At 41.1% G+C, this 17500-nt stretch overlaps 1 protein-coding gene across 2 annotated transcripts in view; it reads left to right on the forward strand.

The window, feature by feature from the left end:
- LOC133662283 (mitogen-activated protein kinase kinase kinase 11) overlaps positions 1–17500 on the forward strand; it is a 64207-nt gene that overhangs the window by 42813 nt on the left and 3894 nt on the right. Inside the window, exons 3-10 of one of the 2 annotated variants that reach the window (XR_009828089.1) lie at positions 3313–3461; positions 4998–5173; positions 10300–10552; positions 11475–11591; positions 12483–12654; positions 12725–12837; positions 12915–13499; positions 13618–14645. Coding sequence is in view for 1 of the 2 variants with exons in the window: in XM_062066149.1 (XP_061922133.1) it covers positions 3313–3461; positions 4998–5173; positions 10300–10552; positions 11475–11591; positions 12483–12654; positions 12725–12837; positions 12915–13499; positions 13618–14201 (2149 nt within the window). In the remaining variant the exon portion in view is untranslated. Of the gene's footprint in view, positions 1–3312; positions 3462–4997; positions 5174–10299; positions 10553–11474; positions 11592–12482; positions 12655–12724; positions 12838–12914; positions 13500–13617 lie in introns of both variants that reach the window. The other variant, XM_062066149.1, reaches the window with a different exon arrangement.

A 17500-nucleotide genomic window follows, 5' to 3' on the forward strand; every position in this document is an offset into this window, starting at 1 on the left:
CAACCGCATCACAAAAGTCGTCATCCACCCGCCATCCACCCGAACTAACATTTTATCAAAACCACAACCGCCCGCCACCCACCCGTTGTTATACATCTAATATATATAACAACGACATTCAATGCGTGCCACGCATTAATATCTCTTGGCACGCATTAGAGGCTAGGAGATATTAATGCGTGATAATATTATTTATCATTATTATAATATTATTGTCATTTCCATTAAGAAAGTGTTGACTATTATTGTTATTTTTTTCCCTGGTCTTTAGTATTCCCTTTTTTAGTTTGTCGCGTACCACGTTTGCTGCCGGCGTTGCTATCTTTTTATTTGTTTCTTCTTCTTCTGTTGTGTTGTGGTGTGCTGTGCTGGGTCACGCCAAATTTCTTCCCCCTACAAAAACCTTCCCTCCCCTATTTACTTCCGGGGCTGCGTCCAATAAAATCACAAAGTTGCCGGGGGTCCTTAACCTGCACGCGACTGTCCTGTTTTGCGCCTGTACAAAAAAAAAACAATAATCGATTTTTTCAGATTCCAGCAGCTGTCAAAGACGAAGTATCCTTCCAGCGACGGGCAGTCAAAGCCGAAGTGCTATCGATCGCTGTCAATGACGTAAGAGGAAACATGACCACGGAAGTACATGGGCGGGGGGAATGTTTTTGTAGGGGGAAGAAATTTGGCGTGACAGCTGCAGCAGTGCCTGATGAATAATTGCCTGTTTCAAAGAGTGCTGCTCGTTTTTCGTATGTGGGTAACAACATTTAACTATGTATATATATATTTCCGAATTGGTTCAACCGCCACCCGCCTGAATCTATTTAAAATCTATTTTTTCGTCATGCATCCGCCTGACCCGCGATTATCCGCGGACTCCGCGGTTGTGTCCGCAAACCGCGCATCTCTAATATGTATATATATAAATGTATATGTGTGTATGTCAGTGACGGGCCGTGCGTTTCCCACCTTGGCCATCAGTGATGTCCGACTTCAATGATTACCCCTCAAAATACCATAATTTATGTCACCACATGACCATTGCTGGAGAGATACCATACAGAAACACATGTACGCACCACTGGGCATTGAATCGCCTCAACAGTGACACAATACCTTGACGCAGTACAGTAATATACAGTTTGGAAAATATGTTGCAATGCTTCACGAGGCCTTATACAGTCATAACTAGCAAAAAGAAGTACAGCGCAATTGCAGAGAAACATGCAAGAGACATTGCTAAGAAAAGGATAATTGATACCTAGTGTGTTGTCTGCTTTGGCTTGATTGGAATGTTAATTTAATTTGCAGCTGTTAATGAATGAACAGTACGTTAACTAAAAGTGAAACTCAAAAAATGTATTAATGTGTAAAGGTGCATTCACTTCATCTCTTCAATTTCAAATGTGAAATTAATATGTGACATCAACGCATTACATACAAAGTGAAATATGTCAAGCTTTTATTTGTTATAATCTTGACGATCATGGTTTACAGTTTTTGAAAAGCCCAAATTTTCTGACAATTTCACTTTGAGGTTTTCTAAAGCTGCAAGCCAAAATTGTCAAAATTATAGCAAAAGAAGTCTTGAAATATCTTGAGTTGCATGTTATGATCCTACGTCATATATTAGTTTCGCCTTGTAAATCTAATTGCTGGTGTAAACAAACCTCTGCACAATATTCACATTTTTTTAGTTTCACCTGAAGATACCCTTTACATTTCTGTCCTGTCATTTATTTTTTTGTTGATACAATGAACTGAAAATGGGCATATTTCAGTTGCAAGCGGTGTTTATTCATAATAAATCAAATTTTAAGGTGGAATAAATCTAATCATTTTTTCAAGGATTTGACAGCTCTATTTGACAGTTTGACAATAAAGCTTTCTTACATACGCAAATCGTTCTTTCTGTGGCTAAAACATCGACATAAAAATGTAGTGGGTGCATTTGTCTGTTGCTGTGGTAGAATTCCGGTTTAACACGTTGACATACACAACGACCCCTCTGGGCCCCAAATTTAATGTCGACAAAAGCGGGACATGTAGACTACAACACTGTGCCTTTGTCTCTGTATTGACCCAGAGGGAGGCCTTACACCAGCCTTTTATCTGCAAACTGTGTGTGTGCGCAGTGCAAGCTCTACTTACCGGGTAGATATTTTTTGGACTAAACACAATTACATTGTTTTTTTTACGAATAGTTTTATTGGCTTTAATGTCCTCTTCCTGACGATCCACATCCAAGCAGCTTGTAGTCATGAGTCCCAAATTAAAGAGTCGTCTTTGTTCCACTATTCCTTCTCATCTGTTGCCGAGCCGCCTCCTCGAGGACCGCCAGAGGGCAAGAGCCGTGGAGTTTGCATCTCTGCACACTGGCACAAGTTGTAATTGAAGAACTACACACCAAAAAATTGAGGCAGCCTGTAAAGTTTTTTTTGTTTTTACTTTCGCATCGCACTGTGCTCAGCTGATACAAAAATGGAGGAAAAGCTCCCATTTAAACTCCTTGATACTATTTGTCCATCATCTTTAATGGTGGTTCTATAGTCATTAGTTATTGATTAATCAACTAACCATTCATTCTTATATTCTATTTGAGTAAGCAAATAAAGTGGAAGTACGAGTAAATAATCAAATACTGAATAAATCGCTTGGTAGTAAATCACCAATAATATTGCAAATACTTATTATTCAATTAATACAAATTTCACAGGCTTAATGCAATACACCCATGATATAAAATCCCTTTTAGAGAACTGAAAAGCACATGTGTAAAATAAAAAAAAAGTTGGTTTGAAAAAGTCTTTGAAGGTGGGAGGAAGCCGGAGTACCCGGAGGGAACCCATGCAGTCACGGAGAGAACATGCAAACTTATAGGCAACACTAAATTGGCCCTAGTGTGTGAATGTGAGTGTGAATGTTGTCTGTCTATCTGTGTTGGCCCTGCGATGAGGTGGCGGCTTGTCCAGGTTGTACTCCGTCTTCTGCCCGAATGCAGCTGAGATAGGCTCCAGCACCCCCCGCGACCCCAAAAGGGACAAGCGGTAGAAAATGGATGGATGGATGGTTTGAAAAAGATGGCATCTTAGCAACTTAACAAAGTGCCAAGAAGTCATTGAGCATGTGTCCATTGATTACATAACGCTATAGCTCTTTTACATGGTTGTTAGCATGTTTCTTTTTTACATGGTTTTAGCATGTCTTTTTTTCATCACAACCCATGGGGGGTGCCACCTATATCATTTCCTGTCACATGTAAAAGAAATTGGGCACCTGACCGCATAGAGATTTAATACTGAGTGCTATGTATTACAGTTATGGTGTTCTACTGTGGGAGCTGCTGACTGGTGAGGCGCCCTACAGAGGCATCGACGGGCTTGCCGTGGCCTACGGTGTCGCCGTCAACAAGCTCACCTTGCCGATCCCCTCCACGTGCCCTGAACCCTTTACCCAGCTCATGTCAGGTGGGTTTCCCAAGTTGCTGTTTTTTTTATATCTCTGCCTGAATACACACACTACATATATTATACAAATATGTCCTTTTATGACAAAACCTTACAAAACCCCAAACCAGTGAAGTTGGCATGCTGTGTAAATCATAAATAAAAACAGAATACAATGATTTGCAAATCCTTTTCAACCTATATTCAATCGAATAGACTGTAAAGACAAGATATGTAATGTTCAAACTGGAAAACTTTATTTTTTTGAAAATATTAGCTCATTTGCAATTTGATGCCTGCAACATGTTTCAAAAAGCTAACACAAGTGGCAAAAAAGACTGAGAAAGTTGAGGAATGCTCATCAAACAGTTATTTGGAACATCCCACAGATGAACAGGCTAATTGGGATCAGGTGGGTGCCACGATTGGGTATAAAAGCAGCTTCCATGAAATGCTCTGTCATTCACAAACAAGGATGGGGCAAGGGTCACCACTTTGTGAACAAATGCGTGAGCAACTTTGTCAACAGTTAAGAACAACATTTTTCAATGTGCTATTGGAAGGAATTTTGGGACTTTACCATCTACGGTCCGTAATATCATCAAAAGAAAATCTGTAGAAATCACTGCACGTAAGTGATGATATTACGGACCTTCGATCCCTCAGGCGGTACTGCATCAAAAAGCAACATCAGTGTGTAAAGGATATCACTACATGGGCTCAGGAACACTTCAGAAAACCACTCTCAGTAACTGCAGTTTGTCGCTACATCAGCAAGTTAAAACTCTACCATGCAAAGAGAAAGCCATTTATCAACAACAACCAGAAACGCAGCTGGCTTCGCTGGGCCCAAGCTCATCTAAGATCGATTGATGCAAAGTGGAAAAGTGTTCTGTGGTCTGACGAGTGCAGTTTTCAAATTGTTTTTGGAAACTGTAGACGTCGTGTCCTCTGGAACAAAGAGGGACAGAACCATCCAGATTGTTATAGGCGCAAAGTTTAAAAGCCAGCATCTGTGATGGTATGGGGGTGTATTAGTGCCCAACTTCACTGGTTTTTGGGTTTGTACAAAAGCAAAACCAAAACAAGCTAATCTATAACGGTATTGGTTGTTTGAGCTGCTTGTAATGAGTGTCGTTGCAAAGTATACCAAATTAATCAAGTATAAAACACTTTGATTAAATCGTCAGCATTGCTCTCAATAGAGTAGTAAATTTCACCTTTTCAAGAAAGCCACTTTGTATGGTAGATGAATCAGTCAGATACTTATTCATTGTTAGTATTTACAGTATTTTGATTTGTAATTATTGTTGCTCCAAATTATGTAAAAAGGCAACCATATAACGCATTAAACTCTAAAGCATAGAAAAAAAATTATTCCATGCATGGTCGATGAATTGGTGAAAAACTCCCCTTTTTCAGGATTTAAAGGAACGTCTCTGGGGAAAAAAACAATTCAAACCGATCTTGAAAGCGACTGGATTTATTTATTGTCATCCTTTCTAGCTGTTTTGAGGGAACACAGCTTTTAGCGTCTGTTTTGGCTGTTTGATCCAGAGTGCTGGGACCAGGACCCCCATCGCAGACCCAACTTTGGCTCCATCCTGGCCCAGCTGACGGCGCTGGAGCAGCAGGTGACGGAGGAGATGCCGCAGGACTCCTTCCACTCCCTGCAGGAGGACTGGAAGCTGGAGATTCAAGACATGTTTGATGAGCTGCGAGCCAAAGAAAAGGTGACTAAGTTATTTTGAGTTGGTTTAACTCCATGTTGTCCATTTTCACACCGCAGCTCGTTTTGTAATGACCCTGGGTAATTTGTAAAACTAAATTGATGTGATACAGTAGTACCACAACTTATGATCTTAATTGGTTGTATGATAGCGCTCTTAACACAATACATGTTTTCTATTGAAATGAATTGAAATCAATTTATTTAGCGCTTTCCCTCCCTAAAAGAGCACAACTTTAACATGTAACATGCCTTTTAAAAAAACTTTTAGACAAGAAATATTGTATAAAACATCACGATAGAATGTACGACAAACAACGATAGTAGTTTTATGAAGTAATGTAATAATAATGTACAGCATTTACCTTGGAGAGACTACTTCTACACTATCTCCTTCCAGCTGCTTCTCTGTCAAACACACCATTAAGAGCTACTACATATTTTCATTGATTAATGTCCGCTATTTAAATATTATTTTACCATTCTTTGCTGGCGTCATCGACTAGTTCTGCGTCAATGTGGGTGCTGATTGCAGTGACACGCTCAAACTGTTTCATCAAGTTGACTACACCCTTGGTCATATTTTTGTTGATTTCTTTTTCTTATTCAATAAATATCCTTATCTTCTTCTCAGCACTTTCCTTCAAGCTCACTTTCTTTCTTCCCTTGGTTGAAAAAACTAAATTGCGTCATTCTCTCGCTATAAGCTAATGTTAGCAAGTAAGACCAGATGTTTGGAGCAGGTCTTACAGGGTTCACTGTGACATTCGCTCCGCCAACTAATGGTGAGGATGTTTGTAACTCAAATTTTTGCTCTCAACACAAAACATAAAATCAAGCCGAAAGACAACTCTGAGAATACACTCTTAAAGGGGAACTGCACTTTCTTTTGGAATTTTGCCTATCACTCACAATCCTTAAGACAAGCACACATATGTTTTTCTATTTTCATGCATTCTAACTTGTAAATAAACACGAGCAAAGGTACAATGGAGCCTATGGATGTCCCTAGTTTTTGCCTATAAAACGCTTACAAAAACACCCAAAAACTTCCATCAAGATTTCATATACATGCTACACTACCGTTCAAAAGTTTGGGGTCACATTGAAATGTCCTTATTTTTGAAGGAAAAGCACTGTACTTTTCAATGAAGATAACTTTAAACTAGTATTAACTTTAAAGAAATACACTCTATACATTGCTAATGTGGTAAATGACTATTCTAGCTGCAAATGTCTGTTTTTTGGTGCAATATCTACATAGGTGTATAGAGGCCCATTTCCAGCAACTATCACTCCAGTGTTCTAATGGTACAATGTGTTTGCTCATTGGCTCAGAAGGCTAGTTGATGATTAGAAAACCCTTGTGCAATCATGTTCACACATCTGAAAACAGTTTAGCTCGTTACAGAAGCTACAAAACTGACCTTCCTTTGAGCAGATTGAGTTTCTGGAGCATCACATTTGTGGGGTCAATTAAACGCTCAAAATGGCCAGAAAAAGAGAACTTTCATCTGAAACTCGACAGTCTATTCTTGTTCTTAGAAATGAAGGCTATTCCACAAAAATGTTTGGGTGACCCCAAACTTTTGAACGGTAGTGTATATGTAATGTAGTAACAGGCACATTAATAATACTTTGTTATATTTAAGGTTTTTTTTGCTCTGCGGAGCATTAATTTCACAAATGCATCACAACGTTCGTCTATTGCTACTCATGCAGACTTCAATAGAGCCAACAAACATAATTAAACATTACTTACTGTTAATTGTCTTCTCTCACTGGGATGGTGACTGTTAGGAGGGGGCGGCGTGGCGAAGTTGGTAGAGTGGCCGTGCAGCAATCGGAGGGTTGCTGGTTACTGGGGTTCAATCCCCACCTTCTACCATCCTAGTCACGTCCGTTGTGTCCTTGGGCAAGACACTTCACCCTTGCTCCTGATGGCTGTTGGTTAGCGCCTTGCATGGCAGCTCCCACCATCAGTGTGTGAATGTGTGTGTGAATGGGTGAATGTGGAAATACTGTCAAAGCGCTTTGAGTACCTTGAAGGTAGAAAAGCGCTATACAAGTATAACCCATTTATCATTTATCATTTATGTTGATATATTCCCACTAAAGGTGGAACAAAGCGTCTCTTTGGGTCTTCTTTGCCATTTTCAGGTCTAAGTTGGCTGTCAAACTTTACCAACTTTTCATGTTATGTCCACATCATTTTACTATCAAGGTGAGAGACATGATTTATAATCTAGAATTAACATTTACGAGCTCCGAAGCGAGAAAGCAGCTCACCAGCTGATGATGTCAATACAGCAGCATAAGGAAGTTACCTCTCTCTGATCAATGCGCCACTAAATGTAGGTCCGTAACGTTAGCGCTTATTAACAATATCGCTAATACTTGGCTAATATTCAGGTCATGTTATGTAAATGGAGAATTGTTGGCGCCTTTTGGATGGTTATTAAGTTTTATGGTCAAAAGACACAATAATGTCATGCCTCCCTTTGACTCCATTGTAAACTGATTTTTATTTACGTTAATTTTACGAGTTGGAATGCATTCAACAACATGTGTTCTGGTCTCTAATAAGGATTGTGAATTATGTTGAAGAGGTTAATTTAGCCTACTGATGTGTATTTATAAATGGTTGATTTATATAGGCTAGTAAAGCATATTTGATGTTTGAAAATGTATCAAAATGGCCCTCTCATCAATTTCTGAATGTGGTGCTCAGTGAATTTTTTTTAGACACTCCTGTTTCATATATATATATATATATATATATATAATTTTGGACAGTTTTGTCAAATGTCAGATAAAAACACCATTATTAGGGGAAAAACAATGAACTCCAGAGACTTCAACCTAAGCAGAGATTTTTACATACAGTCGTGGTCAAACGTTTGTATACACTTGTAAAGAACACAATGTAATGGCTGTCTTGAGTTTCCAATAATTTCTACAACTCTTATTTTTTTGTGATAGAGTGATTGGAGCACATACTTGTTGGTGACAAAAAACATTCAGGAAGTTTGGTTCTTTTATGAATTTATTATGGGTCTACTGAAAATGTAACCAAATCTCCTGGGTCAAAAGTATACATACAGCAATGTTAATATTTGGTTACATGTCCCTTGGCAAGTTTCACTGCAATAAGGCGCTTTTGGTTGCCATCCAAAAGCTTCTGGCAAGCTTCTGGTTGAGTTTTTGACCACTTCTCTTGACAAAATTGGTGCAGTTCAGCTAAATGTGTTGACTTTCTGACATTAACTTGTTTCTTCAGCATTGTCTACTCGTTTAAGTCAGGACTTTGGAAAGGCCATTCTAAAACCTTAATTCTAGCCTGATTTAGCCATTCCTTTACTACTTTTGACGTGTGTTTGGGGTCACTGTCCTGTTGGAACACCCAACTGCGCCCAAGACCCAACCTCCGGGCTGATGATTTTAAGTTGTCCTGCAGAATTTGGAGGTGATCTTCCTTTTTCATTGTCCCATTTACTCTCTGTAAAGCACCAGTTCCATTGGCTGCAAAACAGGCCCAGAGCATAATACTACCACCACCATGATTGACGGTAGGCGTGGTGTTACTGAGATTAAAGACCTCACCTTTTCTCATCCAAACATATTGCTGGGTATTGTGGCCAAACAGCTAAATTTTTGTTTAATCTGACCACAGAATTTTCATCCAGAAGGTCTTGTCCTTGTCCATGTGATGTCAGATGAAACAAAAATGTAGCTGTTTGGCCACAATACCGACAATATGTTTGGATGAGAAAAGGGGAGGCCTTTAATCCCAGGAACACCATCCCTACCGTCAAGCATGGTGGTGTTAGTATTATGCTCTTGGCCTGTTTTGCTGCCAATGGAACTGGTGCTTTACAGAGAGTAAATGGGACAATGAAAAAGGAGGATTACCTCCAAATTCTTCAGGACAACCTAAAATCATCAGCCCGTAGGTTGGGTCTTGGGCGCAGTTGGGTGTTCCACAGGACAATGACCCCAAACACGCGTCAAAAGTGGTAAAGGAATGGCTAAATCAGGCTAGAATTAAGGTTTTAGAATGGTCTTCCCAAAATCCTGACTTAAATGTGTGGACAATGCTGAAAAAACAAGTCCATGTAAGAAAACCAACAAATTTAGCTGAACTGCACCAATTTTGTCAAGAGGAGTGGTCAAAAATTCAACCGGAAGCTTGCCAGAAGCTTGTGGATGGCAAGGCAAGGCAAGGCAACTTTATTTATAAAGCACTTACAGCAATTTTTAAATTGGACCAAAGTGCTTTACAGGTTAAAAAGCATAGAGCAAAAAAAACAAACAAAGAACATAAACAATGCATAAGCTAAACAAGATAGTGCAAAAGCAATACGGTGAAAGGGTTTGAATAAAAAGTAAAATTGCAAGATACCGTACATATAATGAAATAATAAAAGTGCGACAAACTGAAAAAAAAAGCTACCAAAAGCGCCTTATTGCAGTGAAACTTGCCAAGCGACATGTAACCAAACATTAACATTGCTTTATGTATACTTTTGACCCGGCAGATTTGGTCACATTTTCAGTAGACCCATAATAAATTCATAAAAGAACCAAACTTCATGAATGTTTTTTGTGACCAACAAGTACGTGCTCCAATCACTGTATCACGAAAAAATAAGAGTTGTAGAAATTATTGGAAACTCAAGACAGCCATGACATTATGTTCTTTGCAAGTGTATGTAAACTTTTGATCCTGACTGTACATCCTACAAATTGGAGCATGTTCAGTTTGATTTTCCATGTTAAATGCAGAAGCCAGATCAGTCACTGATTAGATTATGGGCGGCTTCGGGGGGACATTTTTTTTAATAACAAACTTAATATGTTTTCTGAAGTTCAGCATACATTTAGTTTTGTCTTTATTCTTCAAATGAATATTACATTTGTAACATGTGAGAGAACATATACAAATGTAATGGAAAAAGTTTGAAAGTTTTGTCTGCGTTCATATAGCAGATTTTACAAGTTGTACCCTTTTATCCCATTTTAAAATACAGTGAAGTTCAGTTTTTCCATTTAAACATTTAAATTAATCTAAATGAATGTTCTTACTGAGAAACAATCATAGTTGATGCATGTCATCGTTATGTCCTTCAGGAGCTGCGCTGCCGTGAGGAGGAGCTAAAGCGGGCGGCATTGGAGCAGAAGTCCCACGAGGAGTTCCTGCGCCAGCGTGAGCAGCAGCTGGCCCAGTGGGAGCAGGACGTGTTTGAGCGCGAACTCAGCCTCCTCATCCTGCACCTCAACCAGAACCAGAATCAGGAGAAGCCCAATGTCAAGAAGCGCAAGGGCACCTTCAAGAAGCACAAGCTCAAGTCCAAGAACGGGGAGAAGATCAGCATGCCTCAAGGTGTGTGTAGGTTGGGAGCCATCTTAGTTTTAGTCATTTTCTTTTAGATTAGTTTTAGTCACATTTGAGTCATTTCTATATGTGATAGTTACTGTAGAACAACTGTAGTAATGAGAATGCTGGGAATTTTGTGGATGGGGGGGGGGGGTGAATTCTAGTTGTATATATATATATATTTATATATATATATTTATATATATATATATATATATATATATATATATATATATATATATATATAAATAAAATAAATACTTGAATTTCAGTGTTCATTTATTTACACATATACACACATAACACTCCTCTCTACTCATTGTTGTATTTGAAAGTGCAATGCTTTGCAGCCAGTATAGCACAGCCTTTGAAGGAGCGTAGGTATGGGCAGTGTAATATTCTGGGTTGGAGTCAATAACCAGGCGAGGTGACGAAGTTACGTCTCTTTACTTCATACTTCAGAACCGACTCCCACACTTGCCGTCAGGGTGCGCAATACAACGTAAACCGTTGGCCAACCAAAAAGTAACCACAGAACACGGCAGTGTTCTGTGGTTACTTTTTGGTTGGCCAAGCGGACATGACGACAGGCTGTCCTCACTCAGGTCCGCACAGACCTGGAGGGGGCGTGCCTTAAGTCCGGCTGGAAATCGGGAGAAATTCGGGAGAATGGTTGTTTCGGGAGAGGCACTGAAATTCGGGAGTCTCCCGGAAAATTTGGGATGGTTGGCAAGCTTGTATGTGTCTTTTGTGCATTTTGGTTTTTATGTATTGAAATGTGTTTTTAATACTATTTAACTTTGCATCTTTGATACATTGATTATTATTAATCACTTAGTAAGGTAATTTGTGTGTTTTTGAGTATTAAGTATTTCTTAGTGTTTTATATAGTGTATATGATTTCTGTGTTTGTTGTTTTTGGTCGCAGATTTCATTCACAAGATCACAGTGCAGGCATCACCAGGACTGGAAAAGAGGCGGAACTCACCCGATTTGGGCTCAAGCTCCTCGCCCTCCTTTGGCCCGCGTTTCCGTGCAATACAACGTGAGTGCAGTTAATTTCCCCTTGCACACACATTTAACCTTTGATTTGAGACATTTTCTTCTCACCTCACCCTGCTCCCTCTTGCAATTTCTGTCATTCCCACACACAACACTTTTGTCAATAATCCGCTAAGGGGCAAATATTATCCAACTTTAGTTATTCCCTAATATAATGTCCTTCCCTGCGGGGGCTCTGCTTCCTCCATTTGCAGTTACTTTGTCACTGCAGCAGGGGGAACCAAAGAGCTTTGTTTTTTTGCCTGAACTACACACCATTTTGTTTATTTTGTCAGCCAAAACAGAAGAACAATGCTGCAGATTGAGGAGTGTCACAGGGAAGAAATATGCTATACGCAAATATGAGCAGTTATATGAATATGATATTGTTACATCTGCCGAGATGTTATAAGGACAATGAATGGTGGTTGATCGACACTCACTTTATTGAGCCAAACTGGTTACTGTTGGCAGCATTAATGTGTAAACAACATCAGCAATAAACAAGCTATCTGTTCTCTCAACAAGCGGCTGCCCCTGATGCATTCACAGTCACACAAACAGTCAGACATCGGAAACTCCAACACCACATGCCATACCTGCTTGTTTGTTTCAATCTGAATGGTCGATTTCAGAGCAACTTGTACAATACAGGAGGCTGATGTTACAGCTCTTGCAACAATCTGAGGCCGCCTAATAGGATAAATAGATCAAAATGCATGTGACGACGGCTGGAGTGACTAGTGTCTACAATGTAGTATAATGATGCGTGACGTGTCAACGAGTGTGACTTCAGAGTGTATGATTCATCTGCTCGGTTTGGGTAGAAATGTATTTAAATATGATGCACACTTAGAAGATGACATGCAGTAAGGAAGTGTACATATCTCCACAGTTAGTCCCAGTGACAGCAGCAGGACGTTTAGTCTTAGCCCCGTGTGGCCACTCGAGGCCCCATCCCATAAGCAGGCCAACGGGGACCTGAGGTTGAGCCCCCACTGGAGGCCCCAAAGCCCCAAAAGCCCCAAGAGCCCCAAGGTTTTGCGCCTGAGTCCTCAGGAGAGCAGGTACATGTCACACGTGTGGTCTTCTTTTAGTGAAAGCATGGTTTACGTGTCCTCTGTCTTCCATCACAAGTCTGTCCATGAGAGCCAAGCTGCTGGTGTCCGACAGCAACGAGAACGGAGAATTCAAGGACGACTTTGAGGAGTACAGACCCTCCACGCCGACCTCTCCCCCGGCCCACAACGGTGTCTAGCCAGCGGTTGTAATTCAGTTTTGAAGTCTTAACAGAATGGAAATGAATGATACGTTTGTGTTTTCACAGGCTCCTCAGTGAAGGACAGTCTGAGGCTCCCTCTTCCACAAGGAGACTCAGGCAGTGACGAAGGGGGGTCCTCTCCAGCTGGCTCTCCCGATCGGGGTCCTCTCAGCCTGATTAAGAGCACACACCGGGCACTGCTCGGCAGCGGCTCTCTCTTAGCCTCCATTGGCTTGGGTCGCTGCTTGGACGTCTCCCCAAAAGTGCCCCCTCGAACTAATCCTTCCTCCCTCGAGGAATGTGCACCCTTTGACGTGGACAGCTCGCCCGCCAAGCCCCTCATTCTTGAACCCCCCGTCGTGGACGACCTCATCACCTTCTCCCCCTCTGAGTCGCTTCCCAAACCGCTTCTGGATTTAGCCCTGCGGTGCCAAGAATTGAAGCCACTGCCACCGCCTAACCTCCGCGAGAGGAGCGAGCCCAGGATGCAGCAGGTGCCCCCCAGCCCTCAGGATGGCGCTGGGGACGCGAGCCCCGTGGAGCAGAACTCCAGCCTCCAATCCAGCAATGGAGATGTCACATGCAATGTTTTGGAGCACAGAGGTGACCGGAGGAGGAGGTCCAGTCAAGGCCTGCATGGCTCTCAACTTGGTGGGTCTCTTAATTTATTTGTCAACATTTGCCCTACATACACTTGAAATATTTAGCTTAAGTAGCCTTTAATGTTTTCCATCTTTTAAATCTCTTACTTTCTGCATGTTCTCTCCAGTTCTGGATCTGCCCCTGTGCCAAGAAACACAGGACGAAAAAAACCCTACGCCCTACTCTCTCCACCCTAACCCTGCCCTCTGGAGCCCCAAAACCCGTCGTCTGGAGGTAAGCGTTATCCCGCGCCCTCGTCCCTCGCCCATGCGGCAGCGCATTGACCCATGGAGCTTCATCTCGGCTGGCGGCGGGGGTTCCACTGTCAACCAATTGGACAGCGCCCTTCTAGGGTACCAGCCCTCCCCGACTAACCCATTCACCAACTGCCATCCCTTTCCCTCGCCGGACTGCGACCCCTTCGCCCTTCGCGCCGACCCCTCTGGTGCTTTGGACAGGGCGTCGCTCTTCGACCCCTTCTCTACGCCTTTTCCCACCTCCCGCTCGGCACCGTGCTCCACTAACGGCTCGCCCACACTACCATCGTTCCGCATCGCGCCGCTAAACCCGGCCGACTCGCCGCTCATCGACCTGGGCTGGGCGGTGTGCAGCAAGCCTCTGGATGGAACCAAAGAGAGAGCCCACCCTCGAAGGACCCTGGGGCTCAAACCCTTCAAGTCCCCGACGCAGCTTAGAGACGATAGGTTCTAGAGTCCACAAGGATCCTCGTATCTAAGGTCCCCGACATTTTCCTTCAGCCATCCCACCCGCCTGCTGCTTTGGAATGTTCAAACGTTCCATAGGTCGGCGGCATAGCTGGCTGTAAAGAAATAGCTAATTTTTTGCGTTTCGTTTGGAAACCCATCAGTCTTCCCGTCTGCTCCCGTCTCTACAACGCAGAGACTGATCAGGCCACTCCCCCCTACCGCTGTGCTGGCTCAAAGCAATCAGGACATTTTGGAGTGCCTTGTTTTGTCAAGTGTTCGTTTTCATCGACGTGGAAAACGCTCGGAATTGTTCTCCAAAACAGGAAACATGTCGAGCTTCAGCCTGCTGCCTTGTGGGAATGAACACACCCGCCACAAAGAACAGAAAGAGATAACATTCCCACACAACGCCCATTGGACATTGAGTGCGACATCAGCGCCTGAAGAGGTGAAATCTCGCTTCTTACGCCAAAGAGAGCCGCTTTGACAATGTCAAGTCTTAAATTAGTCAACATACAATATGTTAATTAAATTAGCATTAATATGCACCACTAGGGATGGGCATTTAACTAATAACCTTTTCAATCCGCACAGGCTTGTCTGTCACTCAAAATCCAGAAACGCAATTAACACACGTAACTGTGTCGCTAAAACTCACTGAATAATTAGCATTGATATCGAAATTGATTTTGATACCATCATCATCCATGTTGACTGTAGATGGAGGAAAAAAGATTGATTTATTTTGGCTGTGTAATTTTGTAGCAAAATGACTTGGTTTTAGTTTAAAGAGGAATATTCCTTATCTAACCCTAATCATAGTTAGCTGTGCAAGGTAGTCCACTCCAATTGCTTTCAGGTGTGATTAATCAATTCCACTGGATTAGTTCAACGTGGGCTAGTGAGTTATCTGGTTTTGTAAGCACAGAATCCATGTTTTCCATTCTGGAAGAAAATAACATTTGGACATTGAGGGTGATGATCCACATTATTACGCTAAAGAGATCTGTGGTGACAATGTAGGTCTTAAATCATATGTTCATACAAACACACTTGCCGCCATTTTGTTTTGGGGAACGTTGGAGAATTTTGTCACATGACCAGCTATGGCCAAACTAATTATGTAGTTAGCCAGTAAGCTTAGCATTAAAAGGATCAGCCTTTTCGGCATTCAATGAAATGTCCTCAATCAACTTAAAGCTGCTGCATGTCACCGATTCAAAAATAATGAATAAAATACTATAACATTTATACTAAAGTCACCACCAACTGCAAGCTTATGTTACTAATGGCGGTTTAAGAGAACACATTTAACAAAAAACTATTTCTGTATTTGTCACAATTAGAAGTTAAACGAGCTGCACATTCAAAGAAGGGATCTGAGAAAAGGAAAGATTTTCAAAATGAGTGCTATGGTGGTTATTACATTCCTGTGGGTCACTTTTCCAAACACTGCTTTTTAGGGCTGTGAATCTTTGGGCACCACACAATTCGATTCGATTCTTGGGGGTATATCGATTCGATTCAGAATGGATTCTCGATTCAAAACAATTCTCAATTCCAAATGTATACTTTTTAAATAATATTGGATGCCAGTTCTGTGATTAGCTACGTTCCTCCATAAAATAGATAAACAGCTCTGATCAATTTCTTAAAAGAAAACTGGTTTTGTTTAATAAAATACTTCCCAAACATTGAAAAAAATTAAATACAAATAAGGCAACAAGAGAAGTATCCAACACTTCTCTTTTCTAAAGTAAATCTGTACAGCAGATATGATCATCTACATCAACAATATGATTTGCCCGAGTAGACTGATTGGGGGAAAAAAAGTTGAAATCAAATTTTTAATCGATTAAGAATCGAGATTAATCTGAAAATCTAATTTTTTTTGGACACCACTGCTGCTTTTGTAACAAACCCGTGTGTTTTCAAATAATCGGATATAATGCTTGCAGCTGGTTTGAATACTTTTTTGGGACTTACAGCAGCTTTAAGGGGAATAAAACAACCAATTATTCAAGAAATAGTGTTTTTTAGATGACAAATAATTAGTTTTGACTTACTATTTTCCAGAATAATACTTTTTAACAGTTAGTTCAGACTGTGCCAACACTAGCAGTGCTTCAAGATGCCACGAGTCAAGAGGGGCATCTAATGGATGTGTACTGTATGCCCATCCCTAGTTCAATGTGATGCCGCTTCGTGCGCCGCGTTTTTAAGCATAATGATGCAGCTCAAGCAGCTGAAAGAGACCCACGAAATAAACAATAGGAATGGTGGACACATTTGTGTAATTGGAGGATAGAGGAGAGATTAGTTTTAATGAAGGGTGAAAAAATGGAGGACTTTGTGATGACCGTAATAATCCCGCCTGGCCAGGATAGCAAGATTCAGTTTTGCCATACTTTCATTTGAATTCAGTGTATGCTTGCTGTCGCAGTGAGTCCAGTACAATTTTGTACACTAAACTCTTTCGACGAGCCAACCCTCACATCTGTTAGGTGCGCACGTGGGTTAGGGTTTCATACTTGGGTTTTAAATAACGATGGCCGATAACAGATGTTTCGATTCCATACAATACCGATTTCTTGCTGTGATTTTTTTAATTTATTTATTTATCCTCCCCAGAACATAAGTTAAAATAGCCATTTAACAACTCCCATTGTGTATTTTTCATCAATTATAATCAGAACATATGACATACTGTTTACCTAAATAGTTCAGTTAGCATTAAATACATTGCTGCTGTGCGAGATGTTCTCATCACATAAGTTGCACCTTGTTGTTTTTTCTGTTGGAGTAAAGTAGGTTCACGCCACACTCCTTTTGAGCAAAGACATTGTTGTTCAACTTGATCTATTCACTACAACACATGTTGCTGCTGACATGAAGGATCCGTTCAAAGGTCTGTATTTGTGATGTGAAAGTGACACACTACTATTAATACTTTGGAGAGTAATTAATATACAACCGATACTTACCAATGTATCGATACTCCCATAACTACCGGTAGTTGTCAACTAGGGCTTCCTAGATGGCTGTACGACGTTTAGTTCCTGGGTCATGGAAGTTGGTATGAAGATGAAACCAAGCTCGACTTAAATAAACCTAGAGTATAACGTAGGAAAGTGGGCCTAGCTTTGGAAAAATAATGATTATTGTTGTGTCAAGACTAGCGTTGAGTTTAGTGACTTTAAATTGTCTGGAGGACAAGCTGTAAGACCTTCAGTTCCTATGTTATTCAGTCCCAAGTGTGTGGATGTTAGGAAGCTAGTATGAATATGAAACTCAACTCGTCCT

Source organism: Entelurus aequoreus, linkage group LG12, assembly GCF_033978785.1.
Source record: "Entelurus aequoreus isolate RoL-2023_Sb linkage group LG12, RoL_Eaeq_v1.1, whole genome shotgun sequence".
Classification (NCBI taxonomy): domain Eukaryota; kingdom Metazoa; phylum Chordata; class Actinopteri; order Syngnathiformes; family Syngnathidae; genus Entelurus; species Entelurus aequoreus.